The sequence below is a fragment of the Lathyrus oleraceus genome, chromosome 7 (genome assembly GCF_024323335.1).
Source record: "Lathyrus oleraceus cultivar Zhongwan6 chromosome 7, CAAS_Psat_ZW6_1.0, whole genome shotgun sequence".
Lineage (NCBI taxonomy): Eukaryota > Viridiplantae > Streptophyta > Magnoliopsida > Fabales > Fabaceae > Lathyrus > Lathyrus oleraceus.
This window is the reverse complement of record NC_066585.1, coordinates 100,313,915-100,332,922: the sequence shown is the minus strand read 5'-3', so window position 1 is coordinate 100,332,922 and position 19,008 is coordinate 100,313,915. Positions and strand designations below refer to the sequence as shown.

Below are 19,008 nucleotides of genomic sequence, written 5' to 3'. Positions count from 1 at the left end.
TCATTTTGAATGTTTAGGTTGTGTCTTACATTTTGAATGTACGGTAAACTTTGTTTTCAATTGTATTGATTTTGAATGTTTCAGCAAGTACCATTTTGAATAACTTTTGAAAGAATGAGTTTTAAATGTTGAGTTTCTTGTTTTTAGCAATATCGATTTATTATGAAGCTTCTCTGACTTTGAATAATTGTTCTGAGAAAATTGTTTCTTCATTGAAGATGGTTTATTTTAAAGTCTGCTTAGGTAAAGATAAATGTATTTTTCGAATGAATGCTTCTTTAACTTTGTTTTAATTTTTTGAATGACTTATGAATGTATGACTTTCGAATGTGCATTTTGATTGTGTAGTTTGTTTTTATTATTTGTATCGAGTTAAAAATGCGTGTTTGACTTGATAAGTATTCTAAAATAATTATTTCTTCCTTGAGGCTTGTTTGTTTGAATAAAGCACTATTGTGTTAAAGAGAATGTATTTTCATGTTCAATCTCAACAAATCTCATTTACAAAATAACATATACAATATTTTTCTTGTCTTCATTATGTAAATATGTTACATGTAAATTGTTGAATATATCCATTCTCAAAATGTGATTTCAATTTTTTTTATATGATCATCAATGTTAAAATATTTGTAAATCTGATTTCTTTTATGGGAAATCATTACTTGAGTCTCAATATAACATAAAAAATAATCTAAAAGGGGGATTATTTTATTTCTAAATGAGATTGGAGTTTCTACACAAGTTTGTAGTATTCCAAAGTTGTAAGATTCATGTCTTATATTTACTTCCACTATCAACTTAGATTTTAATAGTGAAGAGGGAGAGGATTCAAACTACGACGCTTTTGTAAACTTGTGTTATATGTAGTTGTATAAACTATTGATGTGGTATTAAGAAAGAATGGGCAAACATTACTATTATGAAAATCCAAAATATTTCATGTGTTATAAAAATTGAAAGGTTGAACTCTCTTTCTTAAAACTCCCTTACGAAGTGCTATCACATCTCCCTTTTGATCAATAACTTTCACATAGAAAAAATTCCAACAACATATTAGAGTTTATCACATTATGTTTTCCTTTATATTTTCTAGTGCCAAATTGGATAATCGTTTTAATAATGATTGTGGACCACTAATAATAAGGATTCAAGTTCAAGATTATCATTGAATTGATCATTTGTTGCTTCTAGAAGATGAATCACCTAAATTTGCTATTATAAATCTATGATCCTGACAACGAAGTACAAAATCATATGCAAGGTCTATGGTAAGTAATGTAGTTTTGAAACTTAATTTTTACAATTCTAGAAACAAGTAATGTCTTCAATCTTTGATGAATATTACATGCACGAGGAATTATAGCTTTATTTCCTTATTTTAATAACTCCTTTTAACATTCGGTGCCATTAATAATGGCTTACATCTATCATTTTTAGCATGTTTAAATAATTTATTCGCCTTATTATGCTTATTGAGATTTTATCATTTCATTTTATGCTTACTCGCTTTAATATTATAGTCTTAACAATTAAAATTTTAAATTTATTATAAATTACTATTTCTTATCATGTATAAAAACACAAAAAACATTGATCTAATTATGGTGCAAAGTTGTCTAAAATATTGTACGAACATAACACACATGCAAAATGCTTTTAGCTGGCAAGAAAAATAATTAATTATGGTAATGTCCATAACTTGAAATTGTGTATGATATATGATAGAAGTATTGATGGTAAAATATACAATCAATCAAATCTATCAGAAGTTGATGCATTAATTATTGGTGATGTTAATATGGTTGAGGAAAGAGATATTATAATACAAACTAATGTGCAAGAACCCTAGATTTCAAATTGAATCATACTATATTGTTCTCATGCAATTGACTTAGGGATTACATGCGTAATGTGATCAGAAACATGGTTCAGAAGAGAAAGTTCAAAAACTTCATGAAAAATTACCTAATCGGAGCACTGCAAGTTTCCAGAAACTGGTGGCTCTATGAGTTTTCCGGCGAGACTTCAGTCAGGTGCCAAATCCACTTTTCTTTATAGTTTTAGATTCCTCTTGATCTCCTCTACTCTTTCCTAGTACAATCAACCTTGTTTGGACACTTTTTTTTTGTGAATTTGAGTTCAACTTGGCTTGAATGATTTATCGTGCTTTCATGGTTTCTTATAGGGATTGATGGTACACAATGCTATTGGATGATGATTAAAGGAGTTAGAGCGGAGATGAATCAAGCTTTTGAGAGCTTTGAAAATTTTCAAAGTTTCTTCAAAGTGAAGAAACTTGAAGATGGAGACGAATTAATGCAAAGCTTTAGAACTCTTTTGTCTAATCGATTTCTTGTCATTTGCTGATAGAATGTGACTTGATTTATATGCTAGGAATTAGGTTAAAGGATAGAATAGGGATTGGGTGAAAATGCACAAAGTGTTAGTGTGAATTTGAATTTCATTTGGTTTAATTTTAATTGGATGTGAATTTGGATTTGAAAATTTTGCAATGTAGCGTAAATTTACTAATGTAAATATGCATTTGGCTTGAATTCTACAATGTGTAGAAGCATGAGGTTTTGGAAAAAGAAGTGTACACAAATTTTTCCTTTAGTTCCAAAGTCTTGACTTTTTATTGAGTTTTAATTATGATGTAAATGAATGAATGATGTATGCAAATGCAAATGCATGAATTATCATGAGAATTAAATAATTAAAATGCACTGTCTTTTGTTTTTGTTTTATGTAAAAATTAGAGACTTGATGAAAAAGTCAAATGAATGCACATGTTCATGATTATTCTAAATTAGATGAACTAATCAATTATTTTATGATTAAAATGTAGAAACAAAACATGTATGAAAAAAAAAAGAAAAAAAAATTGGGACAAATTAGACTATGACATATAGGAAATTGTTATTTTTCTTGCGAGCTAAACTAGTTAAAAGATCTTGTTGACTTGGGGATTATCTTAGGAAGTCTCAGTTTGGCTCGTGAGTTTCACCTTGAAGAAGAAGTTATCTTTTGGTTCATTAAGATCATGTAGTAAAATCTCCATAACAGTTCTTGAGCTCAACCTGGTTAAAATCTCTATCGGTTAAAGATTAACCCAATTAAAATCTCTTTTAGTATATGAGCTCATCTAGGTATAAAAGCTCAGTAGGTTCAAGATCAACCTGGTAAAAATCTAATTCCGGTTCTTGGTTAACATGTTCAAAACCTCCATTTGATTTGGATGATAACCAACTTAAAACTTCCTCTTGATTTGATATCAGCCCGTGAATTTTTTTTATTTGGTTTGGAGACTAGCCGCTTGTTTAGTTAGAAGTTTGCCAAAAAAATCCATTTCCTTGTAAGAGGTGGTTCATGGGAAATAACCCGCTCTAAGACTTTTTCATCGTTTTGTTAGAAGTTAGCCTAAAAACTTAATTTCCTTGTATGAGGAGGTTTGTGGGCACATCCTTCTAAAAATTCAAAAGTTTAGTAGATACTCTCAAGAATAATTCTTGGGGACAAGAGTAAGTTATTTTAGGTCGAACCTATATAATTCTATGGTGTCCCTACTTATCCCTTATCTATTTTATATCCAGTTATTTTCTTTCTTTTGATTTTCCGTTTCTTATTTACTAGCTTGTTTTACAAAATGTTTTCTAACTCTGATTTTGAAAATGATTTTGTTTTAAACCAAAGATTTTCAAACCTCTACAATTCACCATTTTCCCTTTTGTGTGTAATCACGTGTCCAACAAGTGGTATCAAAGCATAACTCCCATTTAAAGACTAATTGTCTAAGGAGGAACATGACTTCCAACACTTCTTTTAATAATAAGACTTTCCTAAACACACATCCACCGTTTAATGGAGATATGTTTGAATTGTGGAAATCTTTTCATTCATAGTATTAGTCTTGAATTTTGGTAAACAATAGTTAATAGTCCATTTACCTTTGGACTGTAGATAAACCTGATTTCCTTTGGACCGTAGAAGACAAGAGAAAGTTCAAAATTAATTTTAAAGCAAAAAAATATTTTAGTCATGTCTTTAAGTGAAAATCAATTTCTTTATGTCTTTAATTGTAATTCTTCCAATGAAATGCAGGAGACTCTTGAAATGATCTATGAAGTATTTCTAAGTATCAAACAAGAAAGAATGAACATAAGAGGTTAAGAAGGTGAAACACCAGATGAATGTGAATGTTAATTTCCCAGATGGTGTTCAACCCTAAGAAATTTTGGAAATCATGTCAGGACTTTCGTCACTAAAAAGTATCTAAGAGATAAGAACAAAATCAAAAACCTGATCTAATCCTTAAAGGAAGAAATCATTGAGAAACTTAATGAGTTAATGAGTTGATTCAACTATTAAAAGATGAAGGGATGAGCTCAAACATAGAAGAATCTCTAGCAACTTCATCAGAAAACATTTTTGAAGAAGAAAAAAAGTCAACTTCAATCGTCTTCTTTGAAAGAACAATCTTGGTGAATAAATGATCCTAAGAAGATTCAACATCCAATGGAGAAACTGTTAGATGATTGGAAACGATCTAGAGGGGGGGGGTGAATAGATCCTAAGTTAAAAAAATGAAAAAGTTTTTTTTTTTTTAAATTTATGGCTTAGCGGAAGTGACCCACCCGGATTGAGTCTTCTAACCAAACCGCTGTCGAAAAGCTCGGATATGCGTAATTACAATTAAAGTATGATAATGAACACAAAATTGATCAACAAACTTTCAAAAAAAATCAGTTAAATGCAATGCTAAAATTAGAGACCATTCCCAATGATAAAGTACACAAAAGTACTATTAAGACAAATTATCGAACACTTTAGCTGCAAATCAATTTCATTTGGAAATTTGAATAGTTTTGTTGATCTTCAAATCCAACCATAATCTAAAGGATTGTGATTACCATAACAAAACCTTTTTCAAATGATTTTCAAAAGGATTCACCAAACATATTGATCGTACAATCAATGAATTCAATAGTTTGCAAATGAAACGTAAAAGATATAGAGGGAGAGAGAGAGAGAGAGAGAGAGAGAGAGAGAGAGAGAGAGAGAGAGTACACAAGGATTTGTTTAGGTAGTTCCTCAATTGACCTCTCTATGGGTACATCTTCACTCAATCAAAACTCGAATTGAGATAATGAAATTAACCTTACTTTGCAAAAGTAGAATACAAGATAAATGTAGAAATCCAACCCTACAAACCCTATGTTTGATGTTGATTCTAACACTTTCTCTTCCCTTGAACTGAGCTTGATCAAGTAACCTAGCAATGCCAATTTGATTCACCATCTTAGGCTACTCCTTTGCATGAACCTTCCATTATTCAAATCCTTCCCTCAATCGAATCAAAAGTGAGAATTATTGTAACCCAAGATTTACCAATATGATCCATCGTCCCACGCTACTCCTTTGCAAGAACCTTACGTTCTTCAAAGCCTTCACTTGATCGGATCCAAATTGCTTAACCTTTTCTAAAAACTTCAAATCCCTAATTGATCTTGATGGAAAACCCCAACTTGATTTTCTTATTTTAAACCTCAAATATCTCAACACAATTTACAATTCAATCAACCTAATTTGAACGTTATCAGTTGATTCTAGAGCACCCAAACAAATAATAATTATGTGTAGTTTGTTTGTGTGTATGCATAAAATAAGGTTGAAAATGATGAGAACACTTTGAAATCCCGGTTTTGTGTAGGTTTATTCTAGAACCTTACAAGAAACGATGCATGCATGAAGTACATATATTTATGCAAGCTGGAGGCAAAAAGGAATGCAAAAGATTTGAAAAGGAATTCAAGTTTTCAAGATTTTTAATGCATGTTCGACCTATGTAAGTCATGTGTCGACCTATTCGATACATGTGCCAATCTTTATAGGTCATATGTCTACCTGTATAGTTCATGTGTCGACCTATGAACGTGGCACATCAAACAAAAGTTACAGGCTTTAAAAATAAGTTACATGTGCCAACCTGAAGCTCGTATGTGTCGACCTGTAGAAATTTTTTTCTTCTTAACACGTGTGTGTCGAAACATAGACTTTTTTCCATATAAAAACCAACTTTTGATGCATGGAACTTTTCATAAACCTTTTCCAACATGTTATTATGCTTCCTAATATTAAGAAGAACATTTAGACTCAGAGGATACTGTCCAGTATACATAAATGCTAAAGTATCCTAGTTTTAACGTCATAAAAAATACATCTAATGGAAAGTCGCACTGACATACTCCCCCTTTTTTTATGATGGAAAAAATTGAGATGATGCGTTGGATGTCTTCATGAAGGCTCCCCCTGAATGTAAGCATCCCAACTCATCTTGCAGATCTTTCTCCCCCTTTGGCAACATCAAAAAGAGACAAAGCAATTGATGAGAAGTATCTTATATCACACATAATCAATATAACACACATAGGAGTTTGCAAAGATAAGATCATTAATAAAATAACACTCACATAGAATAATGTAAATATTGAAAATGCATAAACATAAATAAAAGCATTTAAAGCAACAATATAACATGGTTGCCACAACTTATGCCAAATAACATATACCATAAACATGAAATATAAAGGATGCAATGCAATAAAAAACTCTTGAGTTTCTACAAAAGCGGCATGTTTACCTGATATATATCTTTGGTGCTCCCGAATGTTGCACATGCATATGCTCTAGCAAGGAGAATCGTAGATTCATCACCACTCAAACCAAAAACAGAAATGTTATTATAACCATGACACACTACAGGAATTTCATTTAGATTATAACATGTTCAAACATATTTCATACCTGAATAGATAAACAACAATCTCACAAATATCATGCAAGAACTAATAATAGATAACAAGCTTATACACCAAGAACATATTTCAAGTATGAAAGAAGAATAGCATGAAGTCAATATAAGCATATAAATTGACATGCATCAATTGAAATTTTTGGAAGTAAGTGTTCATGAATTAGTTCATACATCAAGCATTTAGAACATAGACAACATGCAAAAGTAAAAGGCTTACTTTTAAAGGGGGGAAATGGAAGAATATTATCTTGCTCATGAATTGGTGAAGGATGCACTCATATGCAATTGAACTTACAAGGAAAGTTAGAGCAAAAGTATATAAAGTGCATGCAACAAATAATATTTAGGCAAGATTTGAGATATCAAGTAAGCCCAATTTCCTTCGAATGTTGAAAAACAGCTCAGTCGCAAGAGGTTTTGTAAAGATATTCGCAAGTTGATTTTTACTATCAGCATGCTCAAATACGAGGTCTCCTTTTTCAACATGGTCATGTAGGAAGTGGTGATGTATCTCAATATGTTTAGTGCATGAGTGTAACATCGGATTTTTGGTTAGATTAATATCACTAGTGTTGTCGCACATAATAGGAATACATTGTAGTTTAATATCAAAATCAAGTAATTGTTGTTTGAGCTAAAAAAATTGAGCACAACAACTACCGGCTGCTATGTATTCCTCATTGGCAGTTAACAAAGCAACAGAAACCTGTTTCTTTCTATGTCAACTTACTAAGAAGTTTGAAAACATGTGGCAAGTTCCACTAGTACTCTTCCTATCCGATTTGCAACCAGAAAAATTGGAATCGATATAACCAACCAAATTAAAATTGCTTCCCTTGGAATACCAAAGCCCATACTTAGATGTACCATGAAGGTATATAAGAATGCACTTTAAGGCTTTTAAATGTGATTCCTTAGGAGCCAATTGATAACGGGCGCACATACACACGCTAAACATAATGTCCAACTTAGATGCAGTAAGACATATAAGAGAACCAATCATACATCTATACTTCTTGACATCAACATCCTTACCATTTTCATTTCTTTCCACGTTTCAATTTATGGGCATTGAAGTTTCAATTGATTTTTCATCTTTTATACCAAATCTCTTTAGCAATTTGTTGCAATATTTTATTTGACACAAGAATGTCCCTTCATTGAGTTGCTTGATTTGAAGACCAAGGAAGTAATTCAATTCCCCCATGAGACTTATCTCAAACTCACCTTGTATAAGCTTAAAAAACTCCTTGACAAGTTGCATGTTAGTGGAACCAAAAATGATATCATCAACATAAACTTGAACAAGAAGAGCATGCTTTCCATGTCGTTTAATCAAATAACTTGAAATCTTTGGAGCAAGCATAAAATATTAACAGTATATAATACATGTGAAGATATTAAGATGAGGTCACTAAACACATCAAATTAAAACACACCATGGTTATCAATTGAAATTTTAGGAAATGAACACTCATATCATGTATCATACACCAAGTTTATCATATACATTTGAAGAATAAACAAGTAAAAAAAAGGACTTACTTACAAAGCGAAAATTGAAATGATATTACCTCAACGTACGAATTACGGAGGATGCACATGAATTCCACAAGGAACTCTCGAATGAAAGTTGGAATAAATGCAAAACGCGCCACAAACTCTTTTGACATCATCGTTCTTACCATTTCTTCTTTATCAAAGTACCCAATAGTGTGATTTATAATGAATCCTAGAAAATTATTGATTGATGATCATCATTTTGATTGGACTTTGATTCTTGTCATTTTCATGATAGTTATATTGCTCCTCCTCATGTTTAATCTTCTTAGGTTGATCAATCCCTTATACGATGTACTTGAGTATGTATTTTGAATATATATCTACATCATGAAACAAAATACTTTTTCTGACATTTCTCGGATAGGAAACATTAAAAGTAATCTACACACTTTCGCCAATTAATGAACACTAGCTGTTGTCTTCCTTGGTCACACAACCCTTCTTCCTTGCTACAAAGTCAATGAAATAGAGAGATGTCACTCGTCATATGTCTTGAGCATCTATAAACGATATCTCATACTCTCTTCATAAATCCAAGACATTTATCCTTCAAGATCAACAAAAAAGTGCTAGGTACGCAATATTAATTAGGTCATTGAGGATTAGTGCAACCTTGGTTGCATTTGGAAAACCATTGAAAAACACCTTTAGGAATACAGAGTCTCCTAAACTTTCATTTTACAATGATATGACCTTTCTTGCAACAAAAGTGACAAGTTAAATTGTGAGAAGAGTGACCTTTGCTATTTTGATTCTTTTCAACAAATTTATACCTTCTATAAGGATTATAAGAAGGAATCTTATATTTTTTAGTATCAATAGCAAAAGTGACCTTTGGTTGTAATGCCTTGTCCAATTGAGCTTGAAGAGTATTTACCTCTTTTTGCAAAATGTGACAAGTTTCACAACCAAACCATGAAGGTTCTTTATCCTAATTCCTATATTTTATAATATATACCATAGATTGCTTAAGATATTCCATATTCTTTTAGGTTTCTAAAACTTTAGCTCTTAAATGTGAAAAGATTCTTTTGTGTGAAGCTAACTTTTTAAAAGCGTCTATGACTTCTCTATGTAGATTTTCAAAAGCTTTTTGTAATTGAGAATAAGATAATTCATTAGTAGATTCAAGCTTATAATGACTTATATTCTTCTTCTTCTTTTGTTGGTCGTGAAGCAAAGATTTGCCAATTCGACACTTGAAGATATTTCATCACTTGAAGAATTACTATCACTCTCCCAAGCAACATAGGACCTTCTAGACTTGCTAGATTTCTTATGATGGCTTTCTCTTTGTCTTTCTTGATCATAGGACACTCCGGCCTATAGTGACCGACTTTTCCACAGTTGTAGCATGAAATTCTAAAGTTACCTTTCTTATTATCATACTCCTTTGACGAGTTGGATAGCCTTCTAAAGTTGTTTAGATTCTTATCGGAGTGCTTGAGTCCATTTTTCCTTATATACGTTTGGTACCTTTTGAGAAACAATTACATATCTTCATCAACTGAATTCTTGTCATCTCTTATTTCACAATCACTTTGCTCATTGTTTGAGGGCCTTGAGCTTGAAGTATTTAGAGAAATAGACTTCTTCTCTACCTCTTTTTCTTTACCTTTCTCCTTCTCTATCTTCTTCTCATGCTATTTTTCATGTTTTTCCAAGCAAATGAGTTCTTGTTCATGTTCTTATAGTTTGCCAAATAAAGTTGTGAGATAAAGTGTTTTAAGATTGTTTGATTTTTTGATTGCGGTGACCTTGGGTTGACATTCCCTATTAAGACACCTCAAAACTTTATTAGTAGCAATATAATTGGAAATAGGCTTACCTAGAGCATTAAATCGATTTATAAGATGTGTGAACCTCTTTTGCATGTTGGCAATGGTTTCACCATGCTTCATGTGAAATAGTTCAAACTCTTGATTCAAGGTATTGATCCTAGCTTGTTTGACTTCATTAGTTCCCTCATGGGCAACTTCTAATGTGTCCCACATAGCTTTGGAAGTTTCACAATGGGAAACACGATAATATTCATCAACACCAAGTGCGGATATGAGAATATTTTATGCCTTCCAATCATGTGACAACAATTTCTTATCATTATCATTCCATTGTGATTTCGATTTTGTACGATAACACCTTCACCATTGGTCATTGTAATTTTATTAGGACAATTGGCGATGGTGTCTCAAACACCTTTATCAATCGAGTTAATATGTATACACATACAAGCTTTCCAATATCCATAATTTTCACCGGTAAAAATGGCCACTCTATTGTACGCTCCTTGAGGTTCGGTAGCCATCTTATAATAAGTGAATATTGAAGCATGGAATTAACCAGGATCTGATACCACATGTTAAACGATAGGCAACAATATAGAGGGGGGGGGGGGGGAAGGGATGAATAGATCACAAGTTAAAAACTTGAACATAAATTGTTTTAAAAACTGTATGAAGTAGCGAAAGTGACCCAGATCAAATCATCTAACCGAACCGCTATTGAAAAGCTCAGATATGCGTAGTTACATTTAAAGTATGATAATGAACACAAAATTGATCAACAAACTTTAAATTATAATCAATTGAATACAATTCTAAAAGTAGAGACTATTATCAATGATAAAATACACAAAAATACTATTGAGATAAATTTTCTAATACTTTGTATGCAATCGATTTTGTTTGGGAATTTGTATAGTTTTCTTGATATTCAAATCCAACCACACTCTAAAGGATTATGGTCACCATAACAAAACCTTTTTCAAATGGTTTTCAAAAGGATTCACCAAACGTATTGATCACGCAATCGATGAATTCAATAATTTGTGAATGAAACGTAAAAGAGATAGATAGATAGATAGATAGATAGATAGATAGATAGATAGATAGATAGATAGATAGATAGATAGATAGATAGATAGATAGATAGATAATAGATAGATAATATATATATATATATATATATATATATATATATATAGATATATAGATAGATAGATAGATAGATAGATAGATAGATAGATAGATAGATAGATAGATAGATAGATAGATAGATAGATAGATAGATAGATAGATAGATAGATAGATAGATAGATAGATAGATAGATAGATAGATAGATAGATAGATAGATAGATAGATAGATAGATAGATAGATAGATAGATAGATAGATAGATAGATAGATAGATAGATAGATAGATAGATAGATAGATAGATAGATAGATAGATAGATAGATAGATAGATAGATAGATAGATAGATAGATAGATAGATAGATAGATAGATAGATAGATAGATAGATAGATAGATAGATAGATAGATAGATAGATAGATAGATAGATAGATAGATAGATAGATATAGATAGATAGTAGATAGATAGATAGATAGATAGATAGATAGATAGATAGATAGATAGATAGATAGCTAGATAGATAGATAGATAGATAGATAGATAGATAGATAGATAGATAGATAGATAGATAGATAGATAGATAGATAGATAGATAGATAGATAGATAGATAGATAGATAGATAGATAGATAGATAGATAGATAGATAGATAGATAGATAGATAGATAGATAGATAGATAGATAGATAGATAGATAGATAGATAGATAGATAGATAGATAGATAGATAGATAGATAGAGATAGATAGATAGATAGATAGATAGATAGATAGATAGATAGATAGATAGATAGATAGATAGATAGATAGATAGATAGATAGATAGATAGATAGACAGACAGATAGACAGACAGATAGACAGACAGACAGATAGATAGATAGATAGATAGATAGACAGACATATAGACAAATAGATAGACAGACATACATATAGATAGATAGATAGATAGATAGTGTAAGACCCCAATTTTGTCCCTAAGATCCCTCATGGCATCATATCATATCATATCATTGCCTCAAGGTTCTTTGTGCACCTTTGCTTGCCTCCTAGTGGGTGGGTTATCTTGTGAGTTTGGTTCTTGGTCACCAAGCATGTTTTGCATTTGTATATCATTGCTTTTCATCTGTCTATTAACCAAAGGTACAAAAATATTGTCATCTAACCATGTTACTTGCAGATGAAGCCAACTAGGTCAAATCAGTCAGAACAGTCATTAAGCAATAGATGGTGGCCATTCTTGAAGAATTTGGGCACCATGATCATTCATCAAGAGTTCATATGAGTTGTGACATCATTTTGAATCAAGATATCAGGTGGTAGGGGCTTGGAATTCATCAGAACATGGTTCAGTCAAGCCAAAACCCTAGCAAAGTCAACAGAAGTCAATTGTGGTCAACTGTGCATTTAATCAGTGATTTGATGGTGGGAATTGGTCTGAGAGGTCTCATTCATGTCCATATAAGCCTCATATAACATGTCAAACATCCACAGTGAAGATTTTGAAGTCAGACAAGAAATTTCCAAAAATAGAAAGTTGACCTGTAATTGGATTTTGCCAAAAATGGAAAGTTCTTCTCCTCAAATTACATCATCATACAAGCTTCAAATGAATTTTTGTCCAACATGAAAGTTGAAGATCTTGTTCTCCCATTTCCAAAAAGTCCAAGAACACTCATTTCTCATGTGTGGTTGGCAAGTTATGATCAAATCATTCTCAAAACTTTTTGAACTTCAAAGTGCCATATCTTTCAAACCATTTGGCCAAATTGGATGAGGTTTTTTGCTACAAGTCATATTTGATGTGCTCTATCCAAATCCTTCATCACAATTCACCAAAAATCATCCAATCAAAATGGCATTTTTTTAGTTGACTTGAATTAAAAGGGAAAGGTAAAAAAGTTGACTTTCAAAATAACCATTTCCATTGTTTTCTACCAATTACAAATGTTCAGGAATTGCATTTTGGATGTGCTCAAGGCCCATTTTCGTGCAGTCACATGCACCCCCATGCAACTTGAGTGGATTTTTAGCAAATTGGTAAAAACACCTCTTTTAAGCCAAAACCAATTACCATCTTCATTAACCATGATTAGGATGCTAAACAGAGTACATATACTTCATTTTCTGTTGAAAAAACCCTAGCCACACTTCAGAAAACAGAAAAAAAAATCATTCTCTCTCAAACACTCAATTTTCTACACTTGAACTTTTCTGAAAATTTCTCAAGGGAACTCGTGCCCTGTTGGTTGCTTCTTCACATACCAACATTCTTGGAGCATTTGTGAGCATCATTTTCCAACTGTAAGCAAAGGAAGGTCACTGTTCCATTGAGATTCATCCATGGCAGATCTTGATTGGAGCTTTTTCAAAGGTTGCTGAGCTAAAACCCTTCATTCATTCATCATTTGGAACTTGAAGAAGCATCTGTTTCTACACAACACAACCAAACAATCACTGTATCATCACTGCTCTCCAAATTTGGTAAGAATTCGAATCACACCATTTTCAAAATCATGCTATGCTTTAGAAAGAACTCTCCATGCTGATTATTTTGAAACTTGAATCATGGAAAATGGTTACATATTGAGAGAGAAACACTGTTTTGAAGTTTGGTTGGTCAAATGTGTTTTTGCTCGATGCTTCCTTGTTAGTTCAAATTAGTGTTAATGATGTTTGATTTGATGATGTACATGATTAGATGAACATGTTGATATGTCATTTGTGGATTTTGGTTATCATTTGTTCCTGCTGGGATTTTGATCGAAGAACACATGTACTGTTACATTAAAACCCTAAAAAAGCCAAACCCAGATTTCCTTTTGATCTTCAAACCCGAGCCTTGCATGTTTTTTCCAGTTTATCGCCCATGAAACCAATTGCTGCGTGCCACCTCACTAAGTGAAACGCAGCGTTTCACTTAGTGAGCCCCATATTTACATTTCTGCCACTGCCATATTATAATTTTAATTAATTCATTTTCTTTTTGCAATTTTATTTCATTTTACATGGCCATCTTCCAAAAATCATAAGTGCTTCAATTTTAATCCAAATTTGATGGGATTTTTTGTGGATTGCTCATCTTGACCTCTCGTTTTTATGATGATTTTTCCAGATTTTTTGCACGTGTGGATTTTAAGATATGCTAGGGTTTGTTCATGTTGTCCATTTTATGTATGTCTTGCCAAATTGTTTGTGAAATGATGATACCTTATCCAATGCTCCCCAAATGTTTTGTGCTTAAACTAGACATGTTCATGGTGATTTTGGTGTAGAGTTTGTGAATTTATCATTGCTGGTTGATGAAATATGAATTTTTGAATAGGGGTGTGACAATTTGTGTCACACCATTCATGTCCAACTTCATGATTTTAATTACCATGCTTATTGAACTCAAATTGATCTGAATTTTTGCATGAACATACCTGTGGATGTCTAGTTTACATGTGATTGTTTCTGGAATTATTGATGGCATTTCCTATTTGATTGGAATTTTCTCCCCTGTTTGGTCATTTGTTGACTTTTTGTGACACATGTTCTCATTTGATTTGTGAAATTCTAATGCTTAATTGGATGGACTTGAAATTTGACATGTGAATTGTAGGCATCTTAAAGTTTGTCATGGATTTGATCCCATTCATTTATCATATGTTTTCACTGTTTTATGATTTATTGAAGTTGGTGCATGTTTTGATGCTTTGTATGAGTATGCTTGAACTTGCTTTGACTTTCTGATTTTCATTGACCTACTTCCCTTGATCCAAATGAGCTGAAATTTGGTATGCTTATCATGTTATGGATGATGTTTGATCATGAATTATTTGAGAATTTATTGAAATGTTTGTGATTGGATTTGACTTGAGTCATTCTGTTGACTTCTTTGAGCTTCTATATGACATGTTTTGACCTAATTTGTTTGTGAAATGATGATAATGATTGATATGAACATGAAACCACTTGGTTTTGTTTCTTGATTGTTTGAACATGATTTTGGATAGCTTTCACTTGCTGTTTTGGATTTTTTATCCCCTTTTGACCCTAGGCTTGTCCTAGTGGTCTTGTTGCTCATGTTTGAGTTTGTTTTTCAGGTCAAGAAACAAATGCTTCAAAGAGATCAATACAAGTTGAATGAGTTTGATTGTTTATCATGAACTAACTTGTTTGTTTTGTAGGTTGCCTAGCTCACTTGTTATGAGCTTGTTGCTTTGCACATATGCTTGAATTTATTGTCTGTTGGCTTATGCTGTTTTGTTTTAACTTTGTGTCTGGTATACTAATTGTGCTTGACTGATTTCAGGTACTTTAGTTGCTATTAGTTCCTTGTGAACTTTGCTTTGCTTTGCTTGATAAGCAATTTGCATTGAGGTATAATTTCCTTACTCCATGTAGTCTGGAAGACCTGGCCTGTTACTTGGCCAGGCAACTGTCTGAAGTCCTCCTTAAGAGGCGATGTTTTTGCTTGTTTACTTTTATCCCAAGCAGGAAAAGTCCTTTGGATAAGGCAATTGGTAGAATCCAAGAGATATGTAACCTATCTCCTACTATTCTGTGAGTCACTCACCTTGCTCACACTACTTGTGTTGATGCATAGTGAGTAAAAACCCAAGATCTATAGAGTCTAACTTGTGGAGAGAGTTCCATCTTTCTGAACTCCCACACCTTCTGATATCTGAAGCTCTCCCTGACCAGGGATAAGAGCATGAGGCACACCCCTCATATCCTTTCATCTGCTTCACCTTGGCTCTCAATGTCAAGGTTAAGAGCACCATTAACCCTATTCTAGTTGGCTTCAATGCCTAACCCTTTTGTATGAGCCTTATTGCTTGGTTATAGTGTGTGTTGAATGACTTCATTTGATTGATTGCTTACTTCATATGCACATGTTTGCTTGCATGCTTTGTGCATTTATCATCATTAATTGCTCATTAGTGCATGATCATTTCATCCGTCTTTGTGACATATCTTTGTTGTTTGCCCATTGAGGACAATTGTAAGACCATTCATTGGCCATCGTTCCTAGGATATGGAAGTGAGTATAAGACCATTTCATTGGCCACTCATCATCTCTTTGCTTGATGCATTTGTGTGATTGTATGTGAGGATGCAATTGTAAGTCCGTGTAATTTGGCATTTGTTTTCCTATGATCATATGTTGGAGGTTAGAGTAAGCCCAGATAGATTGGCATCTGACATCCAAGTGTTTGCTTTATTGTTGGAGATTGGTATAAGCCCAGATAGATTGGCATCCGGTATCCACTTTTCATTTCTTTGTTGAGGAGATTAGTATAAGTCCATAGAGTGGCCTCTGATATCCAGTTCTGTTTTAGGAGATTGGTATAAGTCCAGTGATTGGCATCCGGTATCCGCTTTTGTTGACTTCCTTCCGTTGTTTTGCTTGTTTGTTATTGCTCATTGCCTATTCCAAAGGACACACTTGAGTCATCTTCTATATGATTTCAAGAGGTGAACCTTCTAGGAAGTTTTACACTCCATCTTCATCCATTCATTCCATTGTGTCCTAAACCTTTTCACACATTACTTTCAAAACTTGAGATAAATATTGTGCAAACATCTTCATGCTTTTAAGTTAAAAACCTGGACCCCAAGTCCTTGACTTTTTCAAACTCCATTTCATAATACTTCTTTTGAATCAATCTTAATCATACTTTGACCCTCCTTTTGTGAATAATCATAATCAATTAACTTCACCCATTCAATTGTTTTATGGCTTTGTCCACTCTTGTTAAGTTTTCATACATTAGCCTTAGGTTTGATTTATCCTAGTTGGTTGATGTCAATCTCACCTATTTGTACTTAGTTGATTGAATTGTAAGTCTTCCTTGCTTATTATAGGGTTAACCCCTCACTAGCAAGTTGAAGCTTTTCTCACATAGTGGACTTGTTGTTTGTATAAGGTTGAGTTTTCTCCCGTGGATAACGTAAGACCTTAGGGCTTGTGTTTAAAATTAAATCCACTAACTTTTGGAAATCTTTTAGCCGAACTACGGCGTTTTGATCCTTACCTTTGATGGAAGGTACGTAGGCAACGGGTTCATCCGTTCGAATACAAAAATAATAAAATTGTATATTCTTTTCTCATCATCCCATTCATGTTTGCACAATAATATTTCATAACAAATAACAATTTTATACAACAAGTGTGAAAAGGGCTCCCTAGGAGTACCTAGGACGTAGTGGGTGCCTAACACCTTCCCATTGCGTAATTTACCCCTTACCCAGACTCTCTGATCTTTCATTAGTTTTCTACGCGTAAAACTTCTTAGGCTTTTGTTCGCTTTTTAGCCAGTCCTTTGGATAAATAAAAGTGCGGTGGCGACTCGAATTCATTGTATGTTTTGCTTATGGTTTAATCAATAAATCATATAGCGACGAATACACCGCTACAGAAAAGTGGCGACTCCACTGGGGATCAAACCCAGAATCTCTGGTTGTATTGCCTACTTTTCACCCTTGTTGTGTGATATATTGTTATTTGTTATATGACATATTTTTGTACCATTTGGGATAACTGTATTGATTGTGATGTTTGAATTGCTTGATATACATTTGCTGTTTGCTTTGGTGATCTGTGAGATGAGTTCTATACCCGAACTCGAGTGCACTCTAGGATAGGAGAATGGCATAGTCTTGTTGACTAGTGTGGAGTATTCCTTAGCCAGTTGACTTGCGAGCCCATTCACTTGGTGGAGGTCATGTTGGATTAATAATGTCACACAAGTTATTTGTGGTTAGGCATTATTCTTTCAATCATGTGCCGCAGAAGCCAAGGACCGTAGTTTACCAAGCCCATCTTGGCCTATTTTTAGGAATGTAGTGCGGAGGTCGTTCAGATGTAAGTTCTGATGCGATTGTTACGCGATACTACACTCATAAGAGTTTCTCTTGAGAATATTCTTGGAATACGAGTATTCGTTCCTCCGATAATATTCGAAAGATGGGACGATGATTATGGGAACCTCTGGTAGAACATGTCTGGCAGGTTTAAACCCTAGTACACTCCCTTTGGGTGGTTCTTAACCGAGACTCCATGCTCGTGACTCTCAACAAACCCGTGATTCGTGGTTGAGTCGTTCAGACAACCTTAATATCAATGGAACCTGGGCGTTGATCAGGTATAAAACCTAAATCCCCCAAAACGGATGGTTGATATTAAGGATGTTCGAGCCGGTTCATGTACCGTTAATATCAATGGAACTTGGGTGTCGATAAGGTGAAAACCTAAATCCACCAAAATGGATGATTGATATTAGGGATACAATGAGCTTTCCCACGACCTTTGTTTGGTATGACTTGCTTGATCCTTGAGTGTGATTGTTGCATTCATGCATTCATGCATTCATATGCACTTCATGTCATCAGAAAAAGAAAATTTTCAAGGAACTTAAAAGGGTTTATTTGCAAAATTTTCAGACATGGGAAGACCAAAAAGGCATACGAAGAAGTACAGCTTTAAACAGCCCGATGTAAAAGAGTTAAGGAATCTGACATCTTATGTATTAGATCCCTTGGGTTTCAAAGCTCGCTATGGGAAGCTTCTACCTCTGCTGACTACTCAGGTTGACGAAGGGCTGATGAGTACTCTGGCTCAGTTTTATGATCCGCTGTATCATTGCTTCTCATTTCCGGACTTCCAGCTGTTGCCAACCTTGGAGGAGTATTCTCATCTCATTGGGATTCCGATTCTGGATCAAGTGCCGTTCA

The 19,008-nt window shown here is 33.3% G+C and overlaps 1 protein-coding gene and 1 long non-coding RNA gene across 2 annotated transcripts in view; one reads left to right on the top strand and one right to left on the bottom strand.

The window, feature by feature from the left end:
- Positions 1 to 637: 637 nt before the first annotated feature.
- On the top strand, positions 638 to 2,577 carry LOC127105066 (uncharacterized). Its single transcript, XR_007794896.1, has 3 exons — positions 638 to 1,271; positions 1,923 to 2,036; positions 2,189 to 2,577. It is a non-coding gene; the product is annotated as an uncharacterized LOC127105066 (long non-coding RNA).
- A 4,045-nt stretch (positions 2,578 to 6,622) lies between these two features.
- LOC127102234 (arogenate dehydratase/prephenate dehydratase 1, chloroplastic) overlaps positions 6,623 to 19,008 on the bottom strand; it is a 49,896-nt gene continuing 37,510 nt past the window's right edge. The window contains exons 10-12 of the mRNA XM_051039634.1: positions 8,392 to 8,549; positions 8,045 to 8,168; positions 6,623 to 6,759 (exon numbers count right to left, since the gene is read on the bottom strand). Of these exons, the coding sequence (XP_050895591.1) occupies positions 6,623 to 6,759; positions 8,045 to 8,168; positions 8,392 to 8,549 (419 nt within the window). The remainder of the gene's footprint in view (positions 6,760 to 8,044; positions 8,169 to 8,391; positions 8,550 to 19,008) is intronic.